The 23,721-nt window shown below is 43.7% G+C and overlaps 1 protein-coding gene across 2 annotated transcripts in view; it reads left to right on the top strand.

Moving 5' to 3' along the window:
* LOC147881060 (uncharacterized) overlaps positions 1 to 23,721 on the top strand; it is a 75,729-nt gene that overhangs the window by 5,046 nt on the left and 46,962 nt on the right. For both annotated transcript variants that reach the window (XM_087369999.1, XM_087369997.1), the window contains exon 2: positions 3,540 to 3,687. In XM_087369999.1, coding sequence (XP_087226125.1) covers positions 3,540 to 3,687 — 148 coding nt within the window. The remainder of the gene's footprint in view (positions 1 to 3,539; positions 3,688 to 23,721) is intronic.

Here is a 23,721-nt window from a genome sequence, read left to right as displayed (position 1 = left end):
TTGGTGGGCTGCAGTCCCAAAGAGGACAGCCCACAACCTGCCTCTAATCTACCAGATTTGGGGCCAGACACTTGGTCTGCATGCCCTGCCACTTGCCATGCATGCTGCCACATGTGTGGGACAGGTGGACTGACCTGCCAGCTCAGATTCCATGTGGCAGTCTACCACGTGTCAGCTGCCATGTGTCACTCCCAAAAACCCTAAAATTTCAAAGTTGTTAGAATTCAATTCTGATCGCACCCATGGGTTCCTAACAGCTTGGACTATCTGAAGTCTCAATCGGACTGAGACATCATTTATTACCTGCAACACCTGAAAAGGACCATAATATCGAAAGGATAGCTTGAAGTAGATGCGCTTTTTGCCTACTTTGGTTTTTAACTGGACTTCCTTAAATTTCAATAAGATCCATTGGCCTTCTTTCACTGCAAACGCCCTTCGTCTTTTATTTGCAGCTGCTCTTTGTTTCTCCTGTGCCTTTTGAATGGCTGCTCGAACCGTGGCATAAGCAGAGTCATAATCCTCCACGAATTGATCAGCGGCAAAGATTTTCTCTTTTGTTTGCATGAGTGGAGTTAGTAAAGATCTACCATATACAATTTCAAAAGGAGCTTTTCCAGTGGAGGGATGAATTGTGTTGTTATAAGCAAACTCCACAAGAGGAAGGAATTTCTCCCAAAAGGTTTGCTGGTCATGCACATAAAATTTCAGAAAATCCAAGAGTGTACTATTCGTAACTTCAGTTTGGCCATCCGTTTGAGGATGAAAAGCTTAGGAGAAACTTAGAAGAGTTCCAAGGTTCTCAAACAAAGCCTACCAGAAGTTACTAGTGAACTTTGAGTCTCTATCTGATACTATAGACTTGGGCATGCCGTGGTGTCTAAAGATGTGTCTAATAAATAAATGGGCAGCTTCATGTGCCTTGAGATTCTTTCTGCAAGGAATGAAGTGGGCTTGCTTGCTGAATTGATCTACTATCACTCAAATCATGTCATGATTTTGATTGGTCCTGGGAATTCTTGTAATGAAGTCCATAGTGATGTTTTCCCATGGTCTCTCAGGAATGGGTAGGGGCTGAAGTAAACCCTTGGGTTTTCCTCTCTCATACTTAGCTTTTTGACATGCGAGACAAGCTGAAATGTAGGCAGCAGTGTCCTTTTTCATGTTAAGCGAGTAGAAAAATTTATCCATGGCTGAAAAAGTGGCCACAATACCCCTATGACCAGCATAGGGTGGGTTACGACTTTCCTCCATCACTTAAGATCTAAGCTGCTTTGTGATACATAGTTTGTTCTCCATGAATAAATAGCCATCCCTAATGTGGTAGGCATGATGGGTGCCTCCATCTTTCAAATGTGCCCATGGCTGAGCAAAATCAGCATCTCCCTCATAGAATTCTTTGAGGGCTGTTAGCTCATCATGACAGGGAACTAAAATATGGTGAAGCCGTGGTCTACGAGAAAGGGCATCAGCCACTACATTCTCTTTTCTAGGAGTATATTGTATATGACAATGAAATGATTGCAGAAAGGTAGACCATTTCATATGTCTCTCTCTGATCAGAGGTTGAGTTAGAAAATATTTTAGACTTTCATGATCAGTTTTTACAAGAAAATCTATCCCTAAAAGATAATGTTTCCAAAGTTTGAGAGCATGAATTACAGCTAAGAGTTCTTTTTCATAGATATCATAATGAAGTTCAGCATCTCTTAGCCGTCGTCTTTCAAAGGCCACAGCATGACCATCTTGGGTAAGAGAAGCCCCAAGGCAATCACCACTGGCATCAGCTGCTACTAGGAATGGTTTTCTTAAGTCAGGAATGATAAGTACAGGAGCTATAGTCAGGGCATGCTAAAGTGTAGGGCAGTCTCATGGATGTGGTCTATGTCTTTGAGTAGGTTTGAGAGGCGAGTGACACGTGGGCTTGAGTGTGTGGTCAAAGTGTATGTGTGTAAATGATGGCGTAGTGTGTGATATGGGTAGTGGTGTGGAAATACTAAAAAAGAGATAAGTGTGATGTGCTCTTGGAGGCAGTGGTGAGATGGAGAAATCAGTAATGTATGAAGTGAAGGCAAGAGATCCCATGAGGTAGTCAACTACGTGGGACCCCCTTATGTGAGGAAAATAAAATGAACGCGTCCGAGGAGGGCCAACGACTCAAGCCATTATAAGGATAAGATCATGTATCCTGCCCATGTCTAGTAGTGCATGTCCATAAGCTGTGACTGGGGCCCGTTTGTCTGCGGAGACTCGAGACATCTCGGCCTCATGTATTCAATATTTGGTAACATGATAGAATCATCATGGAAATCGAGAAGTGTTACTTGGCTTTAACTTGTCCTCGTGTTGGAGTCTCCAACAAGGAGGACTTCCCGTTGGCTCAAAAAATTCGTGATGTCTGGGTAGAGGGCTGCGTATACATAAGTTTTATGTGTGTAAATGATGGCATAGTGTGTGATGTGGGCAGTGGTTGGAAATACTAAAAAAGAGATAAGTGTGATGTGCTCTTGGAGGCACTGGTGAGACAGAGAAATCAGTAATGTATGAAGTGAAGGCAAGAGATCCCATGAGGTAGTCAACTACGTGGGAACCCCTTTCGTGGGGAAAACAAAATGAACCTGTCTGAGGAGGGCCGACGACTCAAGCTGTTATAATGATAAGATCATGTATCTTGCCCATGTCTAGTAGTGCATGTCCATAAGCTGTGACTGCGGCCCGTCTATCTGTGACGGAGACTCGAGACATCCCGGCCTCATGTTTTCAATATCTGGTAACAAGATAGAGTCATCATGGAAATCTAGAAGTGTTACCTGGCTTTTACTTGTCCTCGTGTTGGAGTCTCCAACAAGGAGGACTCCCCGCCGGCTCAAAAAATTCGCGATGTCTAGGTAGAGGGCTGCATATACATAAGTTTTATGCGTGTCTAGGCGAAACCCCAAGGAGAATCTCGAAATGTTTCTAAACGAAACCTGCAAAACACATTGCTAGAAATGTTTTTGGTGACCTCTTTGCTTGTTATGGGCTGATTTAGTAGTAGAGCAAATGCAAAGTGAAGGGGGAGTGATGAAAGTGAGAAGAGAGTGGTAGAGGTAGTGCATGTGGGTAAGCAAGGGTAGAGAATTAAGAGCAAATGTAGACGTGATTTGTAACGCAAGAGAACATGATTTATACATGAGATGTAGCCCCTTGTGTAGCAGCCCAGTATTACTCCACGTGATATAAAATACAAATATATTTAGTATTTTCCTGAACCCTATTTGCGTTACCATAGCCCACACCCCCACACTGATGGAAACCAGGCTAAGTGTAGCTCCCCTTGGACACTATTTGCTTGTTTGTAACCTTTGTTTTTGTTTGATTTCATGTGATTTAAGCTCATGGTATTTAGTATGTACACATGAGTCTAGTTCAAACATGAATAAGGTTTATTGAGTCATAGTAACTCGTTTGGGTTCTTTGTTGTTACTCATTAGAGGCATTTTCTTTAAGAGTCTAGCACTTACATAAATGTGTAGTGACTTAAATGTGTTGGAGTGCAGGACAAGCATTTTGCGGCATCGTGCAATAGAATTGAATCTCCCAGTGCGAGAGGATGGCTATGTTGTGGTAGAGGATTTGTTGAAACTGGGGATAAAAACTCGGACAGGTTTACCTTTGAGTGTCTTCACTGTTGATGATATCCGCAAAGTGAGTGAAAGCTTTGTTTCTATGTAATTTGTATTTGTTAAATATATTTTTTGCATGTGATACAAAGCACAAATGCATAAATAGCGGCAGGTTTTCTTTACGGAATCATGACTTATGGATGACATGGTAGTGTTGTGCTTTGGTTGAATTTTACCCAGTAGTAGGTTGTAATGGTTATGCAGACTAGGGATGACCTTAGGACCTACCCCTTGGACCTGCTGCTTCCGGCCTTGGACCGACCTCTTCCAAGCCAACCTGGCCTTTCCCTAACCCTATCCTAGGTGGCTATATGCAGCCCCTAGTTAGCTTGATCTAGGGCCTCTTATGGAGCTGTAAAGCCTCCATACCGTGCCTTGGTCAGGGTCTTTCCTTGACTATCTCGCTCACATTGGTCATCTTTGCTGCCTATGCGGCAGCCTATTGTGATGCCAACATGCAACGTGAAGGGGCCCATGCGGCATCTCATGCCATCTTTAGATACCCCCACACGGCCGGCAGCCACATAGTCTATTTATATGGCAGTCCTCATGATGCCATCCATATTGTAGGTATCTCATCCTGATGTCATGGTTCTCACACGTGGGAAGATGATCCGTATTCTCTGACAAAGCTATCTCTTTTTCTTGATTGGTAGTTTGTACTTGTTTGGAAGAATGAGATCAATGTGTACAATGATTCCATGTTTGTGTAGAAGGATCCTCTATCTGTGCACTTGAGATGTCATCGCCCCCTAAGATCATGAATATGCTAAATGTGGAAGGCCTCTTTGATAGAGGATATGAAATGGTCCAGATGGATGAGGTAAGAGGCTAGAGTTGAGAAGAAAATGAGCAAAATTTTTAACAGGTAGGAGGATAGGACGAACAGATTTTGCAAACTAATGGCTAATTAGGGCCTGCCGTAACTAGGATTAAGCTGCAACTTTGCAAATGTGACCAAATGTCCTGCATTGTCCTACAATTTCTTGTCAATTTCACTGAAAACCGCCAATTTCAAATCAAAGCAGGTAAATGTCACTGCTATTTGAGCAAATGTGGCAAAATAACCTGCAAATCTGAGAATATCCTGCAATCTGACTGCAATGTCTTGCAAAAATGCCAAATTAGACCAATCTGACTGTTAGAGATAGCAAATGTCAGATTCTCTCACTCAAATTGAGAGAAAAAGTACCTGCAAATCTGCCAAAGGCCTTGTCCTTTGCAAAATTGAAGCTTAATGTAAAAAACCCCAATTTCTAAAGGGCAAATTGCAGCAAAAGAAGCCAAATTAAGGAAAAGGCCCCAAAAATTGCTGCAAATTGGCAATTTGACGTCAAAGCACTCAAAAGCCCCAATTTTGTCGATGAAATTGAGCCAACAAATGGCAAATACCGCAGAAGTCCAAAAAATGTGAGTGAAGGAGCAAATGTCATTGCAAAACCTGCAAATGTGACACAAGAGCCCCAAATTTCAACTGTCCTTGACAATATAACTACAAACCTGCCAATTTGAGCCAATGGGGTGCAAAGGCGAATGAAGAATTTTGCAAGTTGTACGGCGCCGCGCAAGTTGTGCGGATGAATGCCCAAAATCTGAGGCAAGTTGAAACAGATCTGAGCCAATGAAGTGCAAAGGTGAACGAAGAATTTTGCAAGTTGTACGGTGCCACACAAGCTGTGCAGATGAACGCCCAAATCTGACGCAAGTTGAAACAAATTTGATGTAGGCTTGTAAGGAAGATTAGCGTAGGACTGTACGGAAGATTAGCGCAGGGCTGTAGAGAAGATCTGCAGGAATCGTACTAACGTTCTCACAGTTGGCGATGCAAAATGTAGATGACATAGAGTTGTGCAAGGGTGGGCAAGCAGAGGAGGGGAAGAAGCACCAGGAGCAAGAAGCTGCTCCGATACCACTGTAGGCTCAAGGAAGCAGAAGGAGATACAAATGTGGAGTAGAACGGGGAAAGCCGTCACATCAACAACTAGGAAATGAAAGTAGAAAGTACAAAATAAAGGGGAACCCTAGGACAGTGTCCTAGTGGTACCACTAGTACTAGGTGTCAAGAGAGACTAAAAGTACTAGGTGACCTAAGTGCCAATAACTAAAAGCTACATGGCACATACCAGGGCCCAGAGGGCATCAATACGATCAGGAGATGATGGCCTACATGGTGCAACGTACACCGTTTCTTTTCTAGCAATTCGGTTTAACTAAAGCTAAATGATTTTGAGTTCTGGGGTTGTACTCGTAAGGTTCTATAAGTCTGAAACAACTTAGGGCAACATCTATCAGGGATTTGCATATATTCAATGTTTTCTCTTTGTAATGTGAAGAGTACGTTTGTATAGCACACGGCATGTCTTCTTCTCCCTTGATGATATTGTCTGAGCGTTCCAACGACCATATTGATTAGTTGCTATGGGATGTTGCACTATTTGCTACATTGAAGCATTGAGATCTCCCCTTTGTGTGGCTCTGGGGCTCGAAGAATGACTATATAGCCTTTGTTTGGTTGATTAGTGCTCTTGCAAGGGCCTATATGCTCCATGCTCTTGCTAGGGTCTAGTAGGAATCAACCCTCTACTAATGCTTAAAAGCATCTCCCAAATGTTGCACCTAAGTAGCCATATTCTTCAAGAACATGCCATCTTTCTTGGAGAATCCATGCAAGTAGGGTTGAGAATCCATGTAGGTAGGATTGACACAGAGAGAGAGAGAGAGAGAGAGAGAGAGAGAGAGAGAGATTTTATTCCTGTTTTTTGGAAGATTTTGTTTCTTGATTTGCTTGTCACCTTCTTCCTTTCTTCTTTACTTTTCTTTCTCTTTTGTTTATTTGACGTATTTTAGTAAGCACTGGGTTTGCCCAAGAGACTCAGTGGGTCTTTAGAAACCGGAGTATAGCTGCTTATGCTTGGGCATTGATGACGACATAAGTGTTGCTTTGCTTGCTAAGTATGTCTTCCTTTTGTTTTTCCATCTAACGGAGATGAGGGAAGAGATAAGAAATTGGAAGATTCAATAGATGTTTATCTCTCTTAAAGCGGATATGGAAGCAGATTTTCAGCCAAGATTTGCAGCCTTGCAAAATTTCAAGGGTGGCTCAAGCCAAGGCAAGCATGAGGCACAAGAACGGGACGTGAACTACAACTCTAGGAATCAATCAAAGAGGGAAGTATGAAGACCAGAACCTTTTGCCTTTAAAGGAATTGAGAATATGCTCGAAGATTATGATGATGAGGGTCTAGAAGAGCCTGTGGGTGAGGTACGAGAGGAGTCACCCCAGAGAACTTCAAAGAAGCATCATGCTCGGGAGTCACCCAAGGCATTCGATTCGGAGTTAGAGGGGTGACATCATCAACTTAAAAAGAAGATCGAGCTTGGCGAGAAACATGTACAGATGATGAAGTATGAAGGAGAATCAAAAGCTGAGATACTACTTGGATGGATTAGGAGCTTGGACACGTACTTTGCGCAAGAGAAGACCACGGAACATGCCAAGTTAAATATTGCTACATTGCTTCTTAGTGGGTCAGCTGCCCTATGGCACTAGACTCAGGAAGTGCAAGGGACAATGGCCAAGACATGGGGAGAGTTGAAAAAGAAAATAAAGGAGTAGTTCCTATCTCCAGATTTTGAGACAGAGATCCTTCTTGAATGGGATGGCTTTAGACAAAAGGGAGGAGAGTCTATTCAAGACTACATTGATAGGTTTTGGACATTGTTACTAAAAGTGCAAACGAACGAGAAGAAGATGCTAGAGGAACAAGCATGGAAGTATCTCAGTGGCCTAAATGGAACACTCCGCGACGAAGTTAAGTGTTTTGATTCGAAGACTTTAAAATAAATAATTCCCTTAGCAAAGAGGATTGAGGAAAAGAGGAAGAATGGAGGAAGATTTGGTACAAGAAGAGATAGACCCGAGTCTAGGAGGAAAAGAGACCATTAAAACCGACCAGGATTCTATTCTAGCAGGAAGAAGTTTGGATCAAATCAGTCTAGCAAGAAGCAGCTAGATCAAGAGACTATTGACAAGTACAAGAAAGAGGGCTTGTATATCAGATGTGATGGGGCTCATAAATTTTTAGAATGCCCCTTATGAAAGGGAAAAGACTAGAAACCGGGACAGCCTACAGGAGGTAAAGGGCCAGCAAAAGTAAAGGCTGTTTTGGAAGAGATTGAAGATGATGAGGGACCCCAAAATCAGCTCCTGAAGGCGTGGGGTCGGGTTGGTGACAAACCTGCCCTATTTCTTTTTGATCCAGGTTCCACTCATAACATCATCTCTTTAGAGTTAGCTTCTTCCCTGGGAATAGTTCCGACTACTACGCAAGGGAAGAGAGCTTCAACGGCTTTCTGAGGCAACCTTATAAACGTACTCACACTAGTGGCTAGTCTTTTGCGTGTTCATCTATAGGGTTATCTTGACCACTTGGATTTCCAAGTGGGAAACATAGCAGACGTTGACGTGATTCTAGGTCAACCTTGGGACTACAACATGCAGCCCATCCTCGATTTTTGGAAGATGACAGTGACAGTGGTGCAAGGGGGATGTGAAATCGCTATTCCTGCAGGAGTCTCTGGCAGCCTCATTCCCATGGTCAATCATATCCAAGCAAAGAAGGTATTTAAGAAATCTGTTTTCTCTTATTTGATTTTTGTTTGTGAATCGGATAAAGTGGAAACGAAGATAAGCTTACGGTTGAAAGGAGAGCTTTCTTAGAGGAGTTTAAGGACAATTTTCTTTAGGATTTACCAAGTCTTTACATCCGGAAAGGCCAGAGGACCTCACTATAGAGTTGGGGGAAGTTCTTCACCTAACAAGCCCCCCTATAGGGTCAGCAAGACACAACAAGAAGAGATTCAAAGACAGGTTCAAGGACTACTTGAACATGGTCTAATCAGGCCTAGTGATTCTCCTTTTTGTTCCCCAGTCCTTCTGTCCTCAAAAAGGACGGCACTTGGAGGATGTGTGTTGATTATAGGGCCTTAAACAAGATTACAATCAAAAATCGCTTTCCCAATTCAAGGATTGATGACATCTTGGATGGCCTTAGTGGAGCAAGGATGTTCAGCAGGATCGATCTCAAAAGTGGGCATCACCAGGTACAAATTGCCCCACAGGATGTTTATAAAACTGCCTTCTTGACAGCACAAGGCTTGTACGAGTATTTGGTAGTTCCCTTTGGATTAAGTAACGCTCAAGTCATTTTCAATCTAACGATGAATTGAATTTTTCAGAAGTACAAGTCTTTTGTTGGTACATTTTTCGATGATATTATAGTATTCAGCAAAGATGAAGAAGAGCACAGGGAGCATTTAAAAAATTTGTGTGAACTCTTACGGGAACACCAGTTATATATAAATGCAAAGAAGAGTGAATTCTTCCTTTATGAAATAAGGTTCTTGGGGCATATCGTAACCGATGGTGAAACAAAGATGGATCCTGACAAATTGAAAGTGATTCAAGAATGGCCTGATCTAAAAACAGTGTATGAAGTGCGGTCTTTCCTTGGGTTATGCTCCTACTACAGGAGGCTCATCCATCATTTTGCTCATAAGGCTTCCCCGATACATGATCTGACAAGAAAGAATACAGCTTTCACATGGGGAGACAAAGATAAATCAGCTTTTCAATTGCTTAAAGATGCTCTAACTTCAGCTCCAGTTTTAAAGATGCTCTAACTTCAGCTCCAGTTTTGGTGAGCCAGATTTGCAGATTCCGTTTGTAGTCCAAGATGATGCCAGTGGTGGTTGCATTGGAGCAAATCTTTTACAAGAAGGACATGCAGTTGCCTATGAGAGCATGAGACTTAGGGATGCTGAGCTGAATTATGATATTTACGAGAAAGAGCTGCTTGCAGTCATCTATGCTCTAAAAGTTTGGAAGCATTATCTCTTGGGCGTTGATTTCTTGATCTAGACCGACCACCAGAGTGTCCGGTATTTTCTTACTCAACCCCTAGTACGTGAGAAGCACATGAGATGGGCCAACTTCCTGGCTGCATTTAATTTTCAGATTGAGCATACTTCAGGGAAAGACACGTGGTTGCCGATGCATTATCACGAAGGCCACATGATGTGAATTCAATTACAACAGCCTATCATGAAGAACTTGCAGTTATGAAGGATCGGTACAAGGATTACTCAGATTTCTCCAATATATGGACGCAGCTCAGCCAAGGCAGCGGCCAGAAGGATTGTTATATTAGGGATGGATATATATAGAACCAGAACCGGATCTGTGTAATAAGGGGCCTCAGACCCAAAGTGATTGAAGAATGCCATAGTCCTCCCTTTGCTGGCCAAAGAGGACTGTCTCTGACCCTCGGACAACTTGAAAGGTATTTCTATTGGCCTCAAATGAGAAAGGTTTGAAGATGTCTTTCAGTATGTTACATCTTGTCTAATTTGTCAAGAAGCTAAGTATGATCGGCAAAGCCCCAAGCTTGCTTCACCCCTTTACTTGTTCCAGAAATGGATTTCATTACTGGATTCCCTAGGTCATCACAGGGACACGATATGATATGGACAATAGTTGATCGATTTAGCAAGCAAGCTTATTTCATTCCTTGCAAGAAGACTCTTAAAGCATAGCAGCTGCACTTTTTATCAAACATATTTTTGTCCATCACGGGATTCCTCAGTCAATTATTTCAGACTGGGACAGCAAGTTTACAAGTAATTTTTGGAAGGCCTTGTTTGATAATTTGGGAACAAAGCTAGAATTCTCATCATCTTACCATCCAAAGTCTGATGGACAAAGCAAGGCAGCAAAGAAAGTGTTGCTGAAATTGTTGAGATGCTATGCCAATGATCACCCACAACTATGGGATAAGTACCTTCCTATGGTGGAATTTGCATACAACAATACTGTTCGTTCATCTACAGGTAAAGCTCCTGCTGAGATTGTTTGTGGAAGGCCATCACCATTACTTGTGTTGCGCACCAAAGATGAAGTCATTGCAGCAGATCAGTTTATTGAGGACAAAAAATCAGCTTATGATTATGTCCGCACACATACTACAAGCTCAGGAGCGTCAAAGGAACTCAGCAAATGGGCGATGGAGGGCCGCTGAGTTCAAAGAAGGTGAAGAGGTTTTATTAAGATTCAACAAAGCAAGACTCAAATCCAAAGTTGGGAATAGAGTTGTTTATGTTAAGCTAGTGCTGTAATGCTATGGTCCTTTTCAAATCTTAAAGGAGATAAATGATGTATAATTCAGGTTGCATCTTCCATCACATTGGAAGATCCATAATGCTTTCCATGTCAGCTTACTTGAGCATTATTAGGGACCTACTCTATCTACTCCTATAGATGAGCCTCGACCCGAGTTGAGGATGAAGATGAAATTGTGGTTCGTGAACAAATTCTTTATCATCAGGACAAGTGCATTCGTGGAGGCCGCATTGAACACAAATATCTTCTCAATTTCATCCCACCACAGATACCAAATGGGTGGAGTGTCATTATCTTGTTGATTATCCTCATCTCATTCAGCTATATGAGGAAACTTTGCAATTGAGTACCCCCACCTAGGTGGTTGTCAGTTGAGGACTACTGTTTTAGCGATAAAGAGAATGTAACCATGGTTCTTTCTTCTGGCGACACTTTTTATTTTCCATTATTGAGATTCGTTATTACTAATCACATGTGTGTATTCTTCTATGTGAGTTCTGATTGCAAGATTCACATCCTGGCCGAGCATCTTTTGCTTACCATGTGCACATACGCCCCTGCAGCTTAGAGTACTCTCTTTTCATGGCTGATCACCATGCATGCTATCTTCTATATAGCACTTGTCACCTTCAGTGTGACCTTTTTCTGGACTTTAGAGTTCGTCGCCTTCAGTGCGACCAATCACCTTCAGTGTGATTCCATCACTAGTGTGATGCACCATCTTTAGCATGGTTCTCTGCCATCTTCAGCATGGCCATGGGTCTTCAGTATCCATCAGTCACATTTAGTGATAGGAAGTCGGAAGTTAGTGCATGATGTGGACTTCACACCAGTAAAGTTACGAGTCGATTGACTACCTTTCCGGATCACCGTCAACCGTATTAGCCTCCAGCAAGACTAATCACCTTCAGTGTGATCCCATCACTAGTGTGATGCACCATCTTTAGTATGGTTCTCTGCCATCTTCAACATGGCCATGGATCTTCAGTATCCAGCAATCACATTCAGTGATAGGAAGTCGGAAGCTAGTGCATGGGGTGGACTTCACACCAGTGAAGTTACGAGTCGATTGACTACCTTACCGGATCACCCTCAACCTGGTATTAAATTACCAACATGCCGTACGAGACGGATGACGCTTCGCACATCCACAAGGTTTCTCCATACCTGACCATTTCCCCCTAACACCTTCAATGGCCTTGGGGGTGAGCCTTGGTGTGTTGGGCTATGATGCTTAGTCAATGAGGACGGATCTAGATCGCATAGCATAGTGAGTTGGGGGCGATCTCAAAACCCAGTCCTTGAGTATCTAGTTTCGAGAGCCTTTCTAGAGCTAAAAGTTGATCTCAGTTATTTTGAGTTGTCTAGAGTTAGAGACAAGTTGTCTAGGTTCTAGGGTTGATTGAGTCCTAGGCCTTTAAATTCATTAACCTTGGTGAAGGATAAAATAATAATAATAATAACCATATCCATTAAAATAATTTAAAAAAAACCATATCCATAAAGTTATTGGAGTATTAAATTATTAAAAGTTGATGCTTTTCTGAAAAGCTAGTTTAGCTTTTTTGCTTTTTGTTTTTCTAAAAAGATAGTTTAGCTTTTTTGCTTTTTGCTTTTCTAAAAAATCACTTTAGTTTTTCTGCTTGTTGCTTTTCCAAAAAGCTACTTTGGCTTTTGCTTTTTTAAAAAGCTGGTTAGTTTTTCTACTTTTAACTTTTTTGCTTTTAGCCTTCTTATTTTTAGAAGAGCTACTCTATTTTTAGCCCTAGCTCTCCTCAAAAATAGTGGCCTAGCCTACTCACACAGATTCATTCAGTGAATCCTCCATAGCTAGGCCATCTCCTCTTCCTCTTGCTGCGCAACAGCTTCCACCTTGCTGCCATAGCCTTCCAAGCTGCTGCTACTACTGCTCATGTTCTCTGCCATCTCCTCTCTCTCTTGCTTGACACCTTACCCCAGCCTGCCACCAGGGCTCTTCCATGTTGCTACGCTGCTGAAAGTGCTGCCCTAGCACTCTACCTTTGCTGCCCTGTCCACCCTTCTGGTTTTCCTATTGATTGCTCTCTCGCATGCCTAGCTCCTAGCCTTTCTACTCTTCATCCACCTAGCCTGGTACGGCTCTAGCCTATCTTCTTGCTGCTCTACATCCGTTCTGGGCGATCTCGTTGCTACTTTCATCTGCCAAGCCAAGGGTGAGAGATTGACGAGTTTTTCTATCTCATCGTCTTGATTGTTTGTACAATCAGCTTGCTGTATGAATCTCGTTTTCTGACCACCTAGCTGTTTTAGAGGGCTGCCAGTTAAGTCAGCTTACCTTATTTAGGGTTTTGACTTATTCATGCTAACACTAATGGGTAATATCTATTTTGCTTGTGTCTCAAGGATAAAGGAGAAGGCTGAAGCTGATCATGTGGCTATCTTCACTTGAACATTTCAGGGACTGATAGTGGTTGCTTTCTTGGATTAGTCTCAATCATATGTGTATTTGGGCTCCATCTTTGGCAGAAGTATCTTTGTAGCAGTCTTATACTTGAGTCTTGCACTGAAGGGGGGTAGGGGCTGAATTGGTGAAGGCCAAAGATGGCAGGTAAGGGGGAAGAGGAGAGGGGAGAGGAAAGAGGAGAGAGAGAGATAGGAGGGAAAGGGGTAGAGGGAGAGGAAAAGAGAGAAATGGAGTGAGGGGAAGATTGGGGTCTTGCAATGCAAGGGGGTAGGGGCTGAATTGGTGAAGGCCAGAGATGGCTGGAAAGGGGGAAGAGGAGAGGGGAGAGGAAAGAGGAGAGAGAGAGAGAGAGATAGGAGGGAAAGGGGTAGAGGGAGAGGAAAAGAGAGAAATGGAGTGAGGGGAAGAGAGAGAGAGAGAGGTTGGGAGAGTGAGTGTAGGCAGCATGTAGGAGGGAGGAGGTGGGAGAGTAGATAGGATTAGATGTCACATAAAAAAGTCCCTTTGTACATGAGAGGATGGTACTTATATAGTACCTCCCTAGCCCTTTAGACCCCTCTATCTTGCAGACACCCCAAATACTAATTATCCTAACCCCCACTAACTTGACCCACCTTTGGCCTTCATTACAACCATCCCTCCTTCAAAATTGTAGGTGATGGGTCCCTTGCTGTAAAGAGGGCATATGTTGTCATGCATACCACCAGGGTCAAAAGGAAATGTAATATATTCTTGTGCCTTGGGTGTTTTGGCACCTCTAGGGTCATGTGGGTAGTAATCCCTCCTGCCATGATCACCATCATGAAACTTCATAATCACATAAGTTCTGGCTGTCCCCATGGTTTTTGTTCTGCACACCACATTGTGCTTTGCACTCCACTTCTCTCGTAAAGCATTGCTTCCTTTGCCATATACCCTCAATGGTTGAGCGCTTCAATGAGCTGTCTTTGCATTGCATCTCTGGTTATGCTATTCTTGCCAAATGTCAAGAACTGAAAATCATCTTCATTATAGCTATTGTATTTGGACTAAAACAGCTCCATAAGCTTCTTCAATACCCCAACATGCCATGGATCTAGAATTCTCCCATATGAGACAACACAAGGCTCCAATATTTGGATGCTAGTAGCATACATGTCTTTCAGACGGCTTCCAGGTTCATCTAGCCTGCGAACAGCCAAATAATCTAAGAGAGATGAATTAGGCCCGCCAGGAGTCATGTTGGCACGGTCCCACTTTTTTTCCTTGTCACTGGATACACCAAAGTCCAACCCCATGACAACAAAATATTCAAACTTTTTTTTTTTGAACCTAATGTGGTAGAACAAGGAGGGGGCATTGGATAAGACAAGCAAATGCTAGATCCTGTGTGACCTCTGTTTGCTTCGGGCTGAAAAGGGTCAGCTGTCCATGGTACTGTTGTAGTTCGAAGAAAGCATAAACATACCCATCTCTCAAAAGCTATCAGCCATGTGCAACCCGAATAGCATGTGGTGACCCACAGTCTTGAGTGTGCATGCCATATTGACTGCATCTGAGCACCATTGAGCAAGTCATCTCTGCCATAATCTACTAATCAAGCTCCAGTCAAGCACTCTAATGAGTAGCCCTTCTTTCTTGAAGGTGAGGCATGAAATTGCATATGTAGATGTGCTGCAACCAAATCTGTAACAGAATTACCATGCCCTGGTTGCATGCTTTTGGCTCTTTTCCCAAACAACACCAGCAGGTTGCATGTAACATGAACATTAAATTTTGACTGACAAGGCCTAGCCATACATTCTCGTGCAATCATTTTGTTCCAAGTGGCTCCTTCAAACTCGGCTAGCTCTTTTGCAAAGCCGCCTCTGCTTAAGCTCTCCATACACGGGACAATTCCCAAGATTGATATCATTGTAAGGTTTCCAATCAGCTGATAAATGAGGTTCTATAAATCCTCATTGTGAATGGACTAAAATAGTGGCATGCATGTAAGGCTGTGTAATGCATCACCCCTTGAAAATAATTGCATAAAAATTTTCAGATCCATAGCCACCATGCTCAAATCTGGAAGTGCAGTGGCTTCATTTCCATCCAGGCTTGAAAGCATGTCTATCAAGCAGCCATTCATTTCAACAGCTTGATTCCCTCCTATGATTACATTTTGCATGTGGCAATGAAGGAATTGGCAAACACATGGGTGATCTTCCTGTAATATCAACACCCATGGACCTTCATTGTTGGTAAGCTGTAATAACTGCATGCAGCATAAAGAAGCATAATGCCCTGATGATAAATATGCCAAAATTTGTGGCCCAAAAACATCACCATCAGTGATCACCATCACCATCACACTGCAGTAGGACTGCAATCATAACAGCTGTATCTCGGGGCTTGTCTTGCCGGCTTATGTTTGCAACTTGCTGGACAAAGAACCATTTTACATATTTCTGAAATTCTAGCTGATAGGCAGTGATATCTGCGAGTTATTGGTAGGCAGCTTCGATGAACTATAAGTACTAGTCTTGACATAAGCCTCATGGGTCTGTTCAGACTCATCATTTGCATAGGGATTTGCTTTTGCAAGAGCCAATACATGACAGCATTTATCACATCTTGCACGAAGCACGAGGACATCCTTACGAAGTTCTGCCCTTGCATTTAGTGCAATCCTATGAAATGCCATTGTTCTCATAATGTCTGCTGAGTGTAGCCGGCAAAACTCCCAAGTATACTCACCTAGTGAGCAGCAGTGAAGGGCATCCGTTATGTTGAATGTGTTGTGACACAGCTTCAGGAGTAAAACTATCTTGCATATCTTTTTCATGCTGCACAAGCTGCTCCCTGTCACTGGGGGTAATTTTACTTTGGCATCGCTTGCTATCATCTGTGTGGTCTTCTATATTTTCGTCCTTTATGGAGACCATACACTGCTGGATACTCACGTCCTCCTCAAAAACTTTGTCCTCAAAGTTTGCATGCCTAGAAGGATTGAGTGTAAGTGCTTATCTTGCTGGTCAACATCTACATCTTGATCAATATCATAGATTTGCTCATCATTGCTTGGCGCCTCATCTATCTTTTCACCCCTCAAGCCTGCTTTATTGTCACTGTTATGTAAGCTACTCTGAATATAGGCATTTCTTCCATTAGTGTGCTGAACTGCCAGGGCATCATCTAAAGCAATTTATCGGGTCTGCAAACTGATATAACAGCCCCCTTGCTGGCCATATTTGTTTCCATCATGTGGGCCGCTGCTTTTATTTGAGCAGCTATCCCAACATAACCCTTTTGTAATTGCAGCTGTAATAGCCTGGAAACAACCAGATATTTGTCCTGCATATTGAGGCATCTTCCACGGCTTTGAAGCATGATTTAGCTGCGTACTAGGTAGAGGAATAGCATGGCTGGGCTGCATAGCTCCTCTAGGCATCATAGCTCTAGGAGACTCTTTGCGTGGATCAAAATCCTTCCCATCCCCATCGTTTTGGTGCATAGGAGGAAGCATGGGCTGCTTCCCCATCGACTGCATTGCAATGTGTACAACCTCTCCGACCTTCTCACAAATTTGTTTGCTGATTTGCTGACCCATCTTCTTCTCCGCCTCGGCTTGGGTCGTGCTCTGAAGCATCACTGATGAAGCATCCATGACCTTAGCCCTTGTGCCATCAAGCGTGTGCATTGCAAAGCTAGGAGGTATACCCTTGGGTGCTCCTGAAATGACAGCTTTTGGTTGTTGCTGCTCATAGCAATTTAAAGTTGCTCTTTTCATTAGAACACTTCTCCCCACAACATCCTTTAGTATTTGCAGATGGAATCACTTGACAACGACCATAGTTTTGTCCTGCATCCAAAGGCAGCATCCATGGCTCTAAAGCATGATTTGGCTGCATGCCAGGGAGTGCCATAACATGGCTAGACTGCATTACAAGCATTGGCCCGATTACATTCTCCCTAGATGTTGGGTGTCTATTGTCGTAGGCTTGCATAGCCTTTGGCATCACTCCCCTCGGCATCGTAGGTCCAACAGCTGGTTGCTCTATTGCATTTGTATCTCGACATTTAGCATAGGACGTCGCTGTCAAATCTAACAGCTGAATATGTAAGGTACAACCACCATAATATATATCCAGACCTTGCAAGGTGTTTCGTGCTTGCAGTGCACTATCCTGTGAGGCAAAATACATATCAGCTTGCAGTCCACCTGAAACTTGATGCATAACAATCAAAGGGGAAAATACTTGATGTAACACATCCAATGTAATAGGGTACAAGAGGTTGTAGATGGTAATCGAAAGAGTTCCCTTGGGCTGAAATCCTGCTGTGTGTGCAACATCTGCCATAAAACCTCGGTGTGGTGTAGAGAATGCATTCTGGCTGTCTGATTGGAACCCATGCTGAGGTATAGGTGAGGTATAGGCTGCTTGCCTTTGTCCGGTAATGCATGTGTGACAACCTGGCCAATCTGCTGAGATTGCTGACTAATCATCTGCTGTCCCAACTGTAAAGATGTATCCTGCTGGAGCATGTTGTAAGGAATTGAGCTTGAACAACCCGAGATGTAGGAGAGAGGGCCTGAGTGGTAGTAGGAACATTTGTACCACTAGTGGATGCACCCACTATGGAAGGCAAGTGCTCATGCTGAGCAGCCTCATCACTATCATCAAGTGAAGGGGGACGTTGGGGTGCCATGGTGAACTCCCATGGGAGAGAGGAAGCTTGAATGTATGGCTTTCCCTGCAAATAAGTTCCCAAATTGATATAGTGTGTAGAACCACGAAAATGTCAATGGAGAAGCTCGAGAGAAAGGTCGATGAAGAAGCTACTAGATGTGGTCGATGAAGAAGCTACTAGATGTGGTCTTAATAAGCCCGAATGGACTAGAAAGGCCTTGAAACAGCTTTGAGAAAGCGGCTGGAAAAAAAAGTCTCCCTTTTTTTTTTGGGGGGGGGGGGGGGGGTTCCCTAAGTCACCTAGGATTGTTAGTACGCTAACCTAGGACAGGTACATCAGTTAGGACACTGACTTAGTCAAACTTAACCCACCCTTTAACCCTAGTTAGTCTAATCTAACTTCTTCCCAAAACTAAATCTAACCTACTAACCTAACTAAGGTGACTAACCCAGTCACACTAACCTTAGAACTTAGATTAAGGTTTCGAAGGCGTGGGAAAAGGGACGGATGGCTACGTCACGACGGTGGCGTGGGTGGAGCCGGAGGCGGTGCGGCGCGGGCGTGGGCGGAGCAGCAGGTGTACTGCTCATGTTGGGCCCGGGTTGAGCCAGGCGATAATTGGAAACGGCATAGGTAAGCGTCGGCCTGACGGACGATCCGTTTGTCTGATTGAAGACCAGCTTGCTTGGAGCGACTTGTTCTTCTCCCGCAATTCCGCCTTCATGCAGCTCAAGAGCCTCTCCTGAGCAAGGGCCTCCGTGAGGATTGGATTTTTTTATGCATGGTTGCTGCCTATCCAATTGTCGGTGATTTCGTTTGGTATCACAAAGTCCCTCGTAAGGGTCGTGGATCTAGTGCATGCTTCCTAGTTAGCCGTCAGTCGCACTGTAGTATTGTGCTTGCTTGCTTTTGCTCGCACTATGATATAAGCTCAAGTAGTCAGGCGTCAGTTGCAATGTACTTGCTTTTGCTCACACTGCGGTACAAGCTTACATAGTTCACGATTGATTGGCTGTGCCACGACGTGTGCTGTAATTCACGATTGATGTTTGCTAGTTGAGTTGCTAGTGGTGAGTAGTGGTGAGCTAGGCTTTGGTGTTGACGTTGGTCTGCAGTTGGAGTTGGGAATGAAGATGAAAGAGGGGAAGCAACGGTGTCAGGGTCGGAGCTCTGATACCAATGCAATGAAAGGGAGCAAGGGCTTAATTGGAGAAGGCCAGAGAAGGTAGGAAAGGGGGAAGAGGAGAGGAAAGAGGAGAGAGAGAGAGAGAGATAAGAGGGAAAGGGGTAGAGGGAGAGGAAGAGAGAGAAAGGAAGTGAGGGAAAGAGAGAGAGAGAGAGAGGTTGGGAGAGTGAGTTTAGGCAACACGTAGGAGGGAGAGAGAGAAAGGGAGTGAGGGAAAGAGAGATAGAGAGAGGTTGGGAGAGTGAGTTTAGGCAGCACGTAGGAGGGAGGAGGTGGGAGAGTAGATAGGATGTCAGACCCTTCTATCTCTAGCCTGAATCTCTATTCTTGCGTTAATACAATCACGGGCGATGGCTTTTCTTTTGTTCCACCCAGCCTACTCTTGTGGATCGCAGATCATCAGATTAATTCGTTCCTTCGTTATTTTCATGCTTATCCATGAGACCCTCATTTCCCTAGATAGTTCTCCTTGCCAAATGTCATCATTTTAGCCTCTCCACTTGATGCACCTTTTTACCCCTCTCTTGGGGCACATTAAAAACCACTTGCCCCTTGGCATTATTGCACATTTAGGTGCACCTAGGCCTTAGCACTCAGAACTACCTAGTCAATGCCATTCCACCCTCACCTAGGACCTTGGCAGTTACTTCTCTTGACCATTTCAATTACGCACATTAACTATTACAAAAGTTGGTCATCTAAGAGAAAATGCCCACCGATCTATCCGAGGTCATGCTATCTCGGCTAGAGCATAACATTCCTTCTCTCTTCAAGCATCAGCGTCCTCGATGATGAAATCTGGGAACACTCTCCGTAACTGGTATACGGATTCCCAGGTAGCTTCTGATAGAGGCTGACCATGCCATGCAACCAACACTGTGGGTATCTTCCGATTTCGTATTTGCATTGTTCCTCGGTCCAGGATTCTTGTTGGTTTGCGCCTTGCAATATCCTCCATCTCCTGAAACAAAACCACACCTTCGATTAGTGAGTCACCTGTATGCAAAAATTTCTTTAAGCGCGAAACATGAAAAACCGGGTGCACCTTACACCCCTGTGGCAATTCTAATTTATAGGCTACACTGCCTATTCTCTTTAGAATTAACCACGGCCCACAGTATCGAGGTGATAACTTAGCACACTCTCCTGAAGTCAACGACTTCGAGTGCGAAGGAACTCTGAGAAAAACTTTTTCTCCTTCCTTAAATACTCTTATAGACCGGTTTTCATCCGCATACACCTTGGCTCTATCCATAGCCTGGCGGATATTAGCTCTCGCAAGTGCTAGCATCTCCCGCATCTGAGCTACAAAGTTCGCGGCACTAGGCACTTTCTGAGGTACTCCAACTATAGTCGGATTGGCTGGTCTATAACCATAGTTCAGTTCAAACGGACTGAACCCGGTAGATGAATGTTTCCTATCATTGTAGGCAAACTCCAACAATGGCAACCACTTGTCCCACGTATGTTGCCTCAATGACACATATGCCCTCAGCATATCCTCTAAAGTCTGGTTGACTCTCTCCGTCTGACCATCCGTCTCAGGATGATCCCCACTACTCATTCCCAACTCAGTCCTTAGTGTCTCAAATACCGCTGTCCAAAAATGACCGGTAAATCTGACATCTCTGTCTGACACTATGGATCTAGGCAATCCATGCAGACGAAATATATGTCTAATGAACAAATCCGCCACTTGCGGGGCACTAACAGACTCTCTAGTCGGAATGAAGTGAGCCATCTTGGTTAGATGTTCAACCACCACAAGGATAGAATTATATCCTCCTTGTGTCGTAGGCAGCCCTACAATAAAGTCCATGGAAATGCTCTCCCACTTAGTGGTATCTCCAAGGGCTGTAAAAGTCTGGGTGGCTTCACCCGATCGGCCTTGCTTACCTGACACGAGAAACACCGTGTCACATATTCATGAATATGCTTTTTCATCTTTGGCCAAAAGAAATCTCGCTTCACGAGATCATATGTCTTCTCGACTCCTGGATGTCCCGCACACGGGCTATCATGGCACTGTCGAATGACTCTCTGCCTGAGATCATTCTGACCAGGTACTACAACCTTGCCATTCCTAACTAGCATACCATCCCTTATGGTATATCTTGCATAAGTTTGGCCTTTTCTGGATGCCAGGTCATCCTTTTCACTTTCCCCGGGTTTTAACACATGAGCTTTAGGCCACAAGCTCTGGACAAACTCGTCCACTCTTTGAGTTTCTCTTATCTCGGTCATTAGAGCACTCTCAAATACCGTGAAACTCAGGTTGTGCATAATGCGAGACAACGCATCAGCCACCTTATTATCTTTTCCTCTTCGGTACCGAATCGTTAGATTAAACTCCTGCATGAGCTCTGCCCACCTAGCTTGGCGGCTCCTCAAGTCAGGCTGTTTACAAAAAATGTTTCAGAGTATCATGATCTACATCCACATAAAACTCTGAACCATACAGATAATGCCTCCATGTTTTCAAAGCATGGATGACAGCATACAACTCTAATTCATGAGTTGGCCAATTCCTTTGAGAGGGAGAAAGCTTCTTGCTTTCAAAGGCTACTGGCCTTCCCTCTTGAAGGAGAACTGCCCCTACCGCAACGCCACTTGCATCGGTTTCTAGGAACAACGGTTTCTGGGGATCAACTATTTTTAACACCGGTCCTGAGACCACAGCTTGTTTTATGGTGTTAAAACTCTCTTGTTGATTCTGTCCCCAAATAAAAGGTACTTTATCTGAGATCAGATCAGTCAATGGCGATACTATTCCGGAATATCCTTTGATATGCCTTCTATAAAACTGGACAAATCCCAAGAATGATCGCAACGCGGTCAGACTCTGAGGGATTGGCCAAGTTAGTATCGCAGCCACTTTCTTCGGATCCATTTCTACCCTCTGTGGAGTAATTATGAACCCTAAATATTCAAGCCTAACCATACATAGTATAGTTTTCTTCTTATTCACATAAAGACTGGCTTTCCTCAAAGTACTGAACACTATTCTTAAGTGTTCACGATGCTCAGTAACACTTTTACTGAATATCAAGATATCGTCAATAAAATGTACTACGAACTTTCCGATATACGGACGTAGTAAATCGTTCATAAGCATGACGAAGGTCGCTGGAGCATTGGTAAGTCCAAAGGGCATTACCAAAAACTCATAATGACCAAACCTGCTTCTGAAGCGGTTTTATGCACATCCTCGGCTCTAATCCGGATTTGATGGTAGCCGCACTTAAGATCTATCTTGCTGAAAATCACGGCTCCATGTAATGCATCTAGCAAATCATCAATCCGAGCCATCGGATACCTGTGCTTAACCGTGATATTATTCAATGCTCTGTAATCTATACAGAGGCGAAACGTATCATCCTTTTTCTTCTTTAATATCACTGGCGAAGCAAAAGGTGAGAAACTTGGTTCAATCTGCCCCAACTTGAGGTATTCTTCCAGTTGTCTACGCACCTCCGCCTCCTCAGCAAAACTCATTCTATAGGGAGGTCTATTTACAGGTTCTGCCTCCGGGATCAGTTCAATCTTATGTTGAACTTTCCGCTCTGGAGGTAACCCATAAGGTAGTTCATCCCTAAAACATTCAGAGAACTCCTCTGTTATAAGATTAGCCAACTTGGCCATCTCACCACTTTGCGTAACATCAGTGCTAGCTGAAGAATCATCAACCGGCTCTACCGATGCTGTGCAAAGGAATAAAAACTCTACTTGAGCCTTTCTGATTTCCATCAGGGAAACCAATGGTCCCTGAGGTATATCTTTTTCACCTCGCAAGACATAAAGCACATCATTCATCTTGAATTGATATACGTGCTTTTTCCAATCAATGGCTGGATTCTTCCTAGAATGCCACGCCATACCCAGGGCTATATCTGCATGAGCAAGCTTGGTCATTTCAAAATCAAGCTTCTCAGCATAGTCCTGAATCCGAAGCTCCAACTGGGTAATCCTTTGGTCCCATACTTCAGTTGAACTTCCATCTACCATCCTGATTGTATACGCATAGTCAGATGGACTTGTCTTTAATTTCAGCCTCTTCACGAGCTTGGAGTTAATCACATTGTGAGTTGACGCCGAGTCAAACAACACAATGACATCATGACTGGCCACTTGCCCTTTCATTTTAATTAACTCCGTATCATTAAAGGCCGTATACCCCGTTGCTGCGGGCTTAGATAGGATGTTATCAGGTGCACTCGTCACTAGCTTAGCAACAGACACACATAACAAACAAGGTACTAACCTCTGAGAAGGTCCCGCCAGTTGCATCTGCATATGTTCCGCATTGGGACTCTCCTGCATTTCCACGTCGCATTCAGATATTATCATATTAGCCGTGCGACGGTCTTTATTCAGTGGACAATCCTTCCACTGATGTCGCTGAAGGCAGCCGAAGCACAATCCTTCTTTTCTAGCTTTCTCTTTTTGTTCAGGGGTCAACGAGGACTTTGACCAAGCCCGGGCTGCCATTGGAGTTATTTTCCTTTTCACCCCAACGGTGGTACTTGTTTTTACTGGTCCCTCAACCGGCTTCACCTGCTTGGTTTGGCCACTTGGCTGCGAGACACTTGTCTTTGAA

Source organism: Dipteris shenzhenensis, chromosome 31 (genome assembly GCF_047967505.1).
Source record: "Dipteris shenzhenensis isolate YYH24624 ecotype China chromosome 31, Dip_SZ_1.0, whole genome shotgun sequence".
Taxonomy (NCBI): domain Eukaryota; kingdom Viridiplantae; phylum Streptophyta; class Polypodiopsida; order Gleicheniales; family Dipteridaceae; genus Dipteris; species Dipteris shenzhenensis.
The sequence above is the reverse complement of the archived record's forward strand: the minus strand, read 5'-3'. Positions and strand labels throughout refer to the sequence as shown.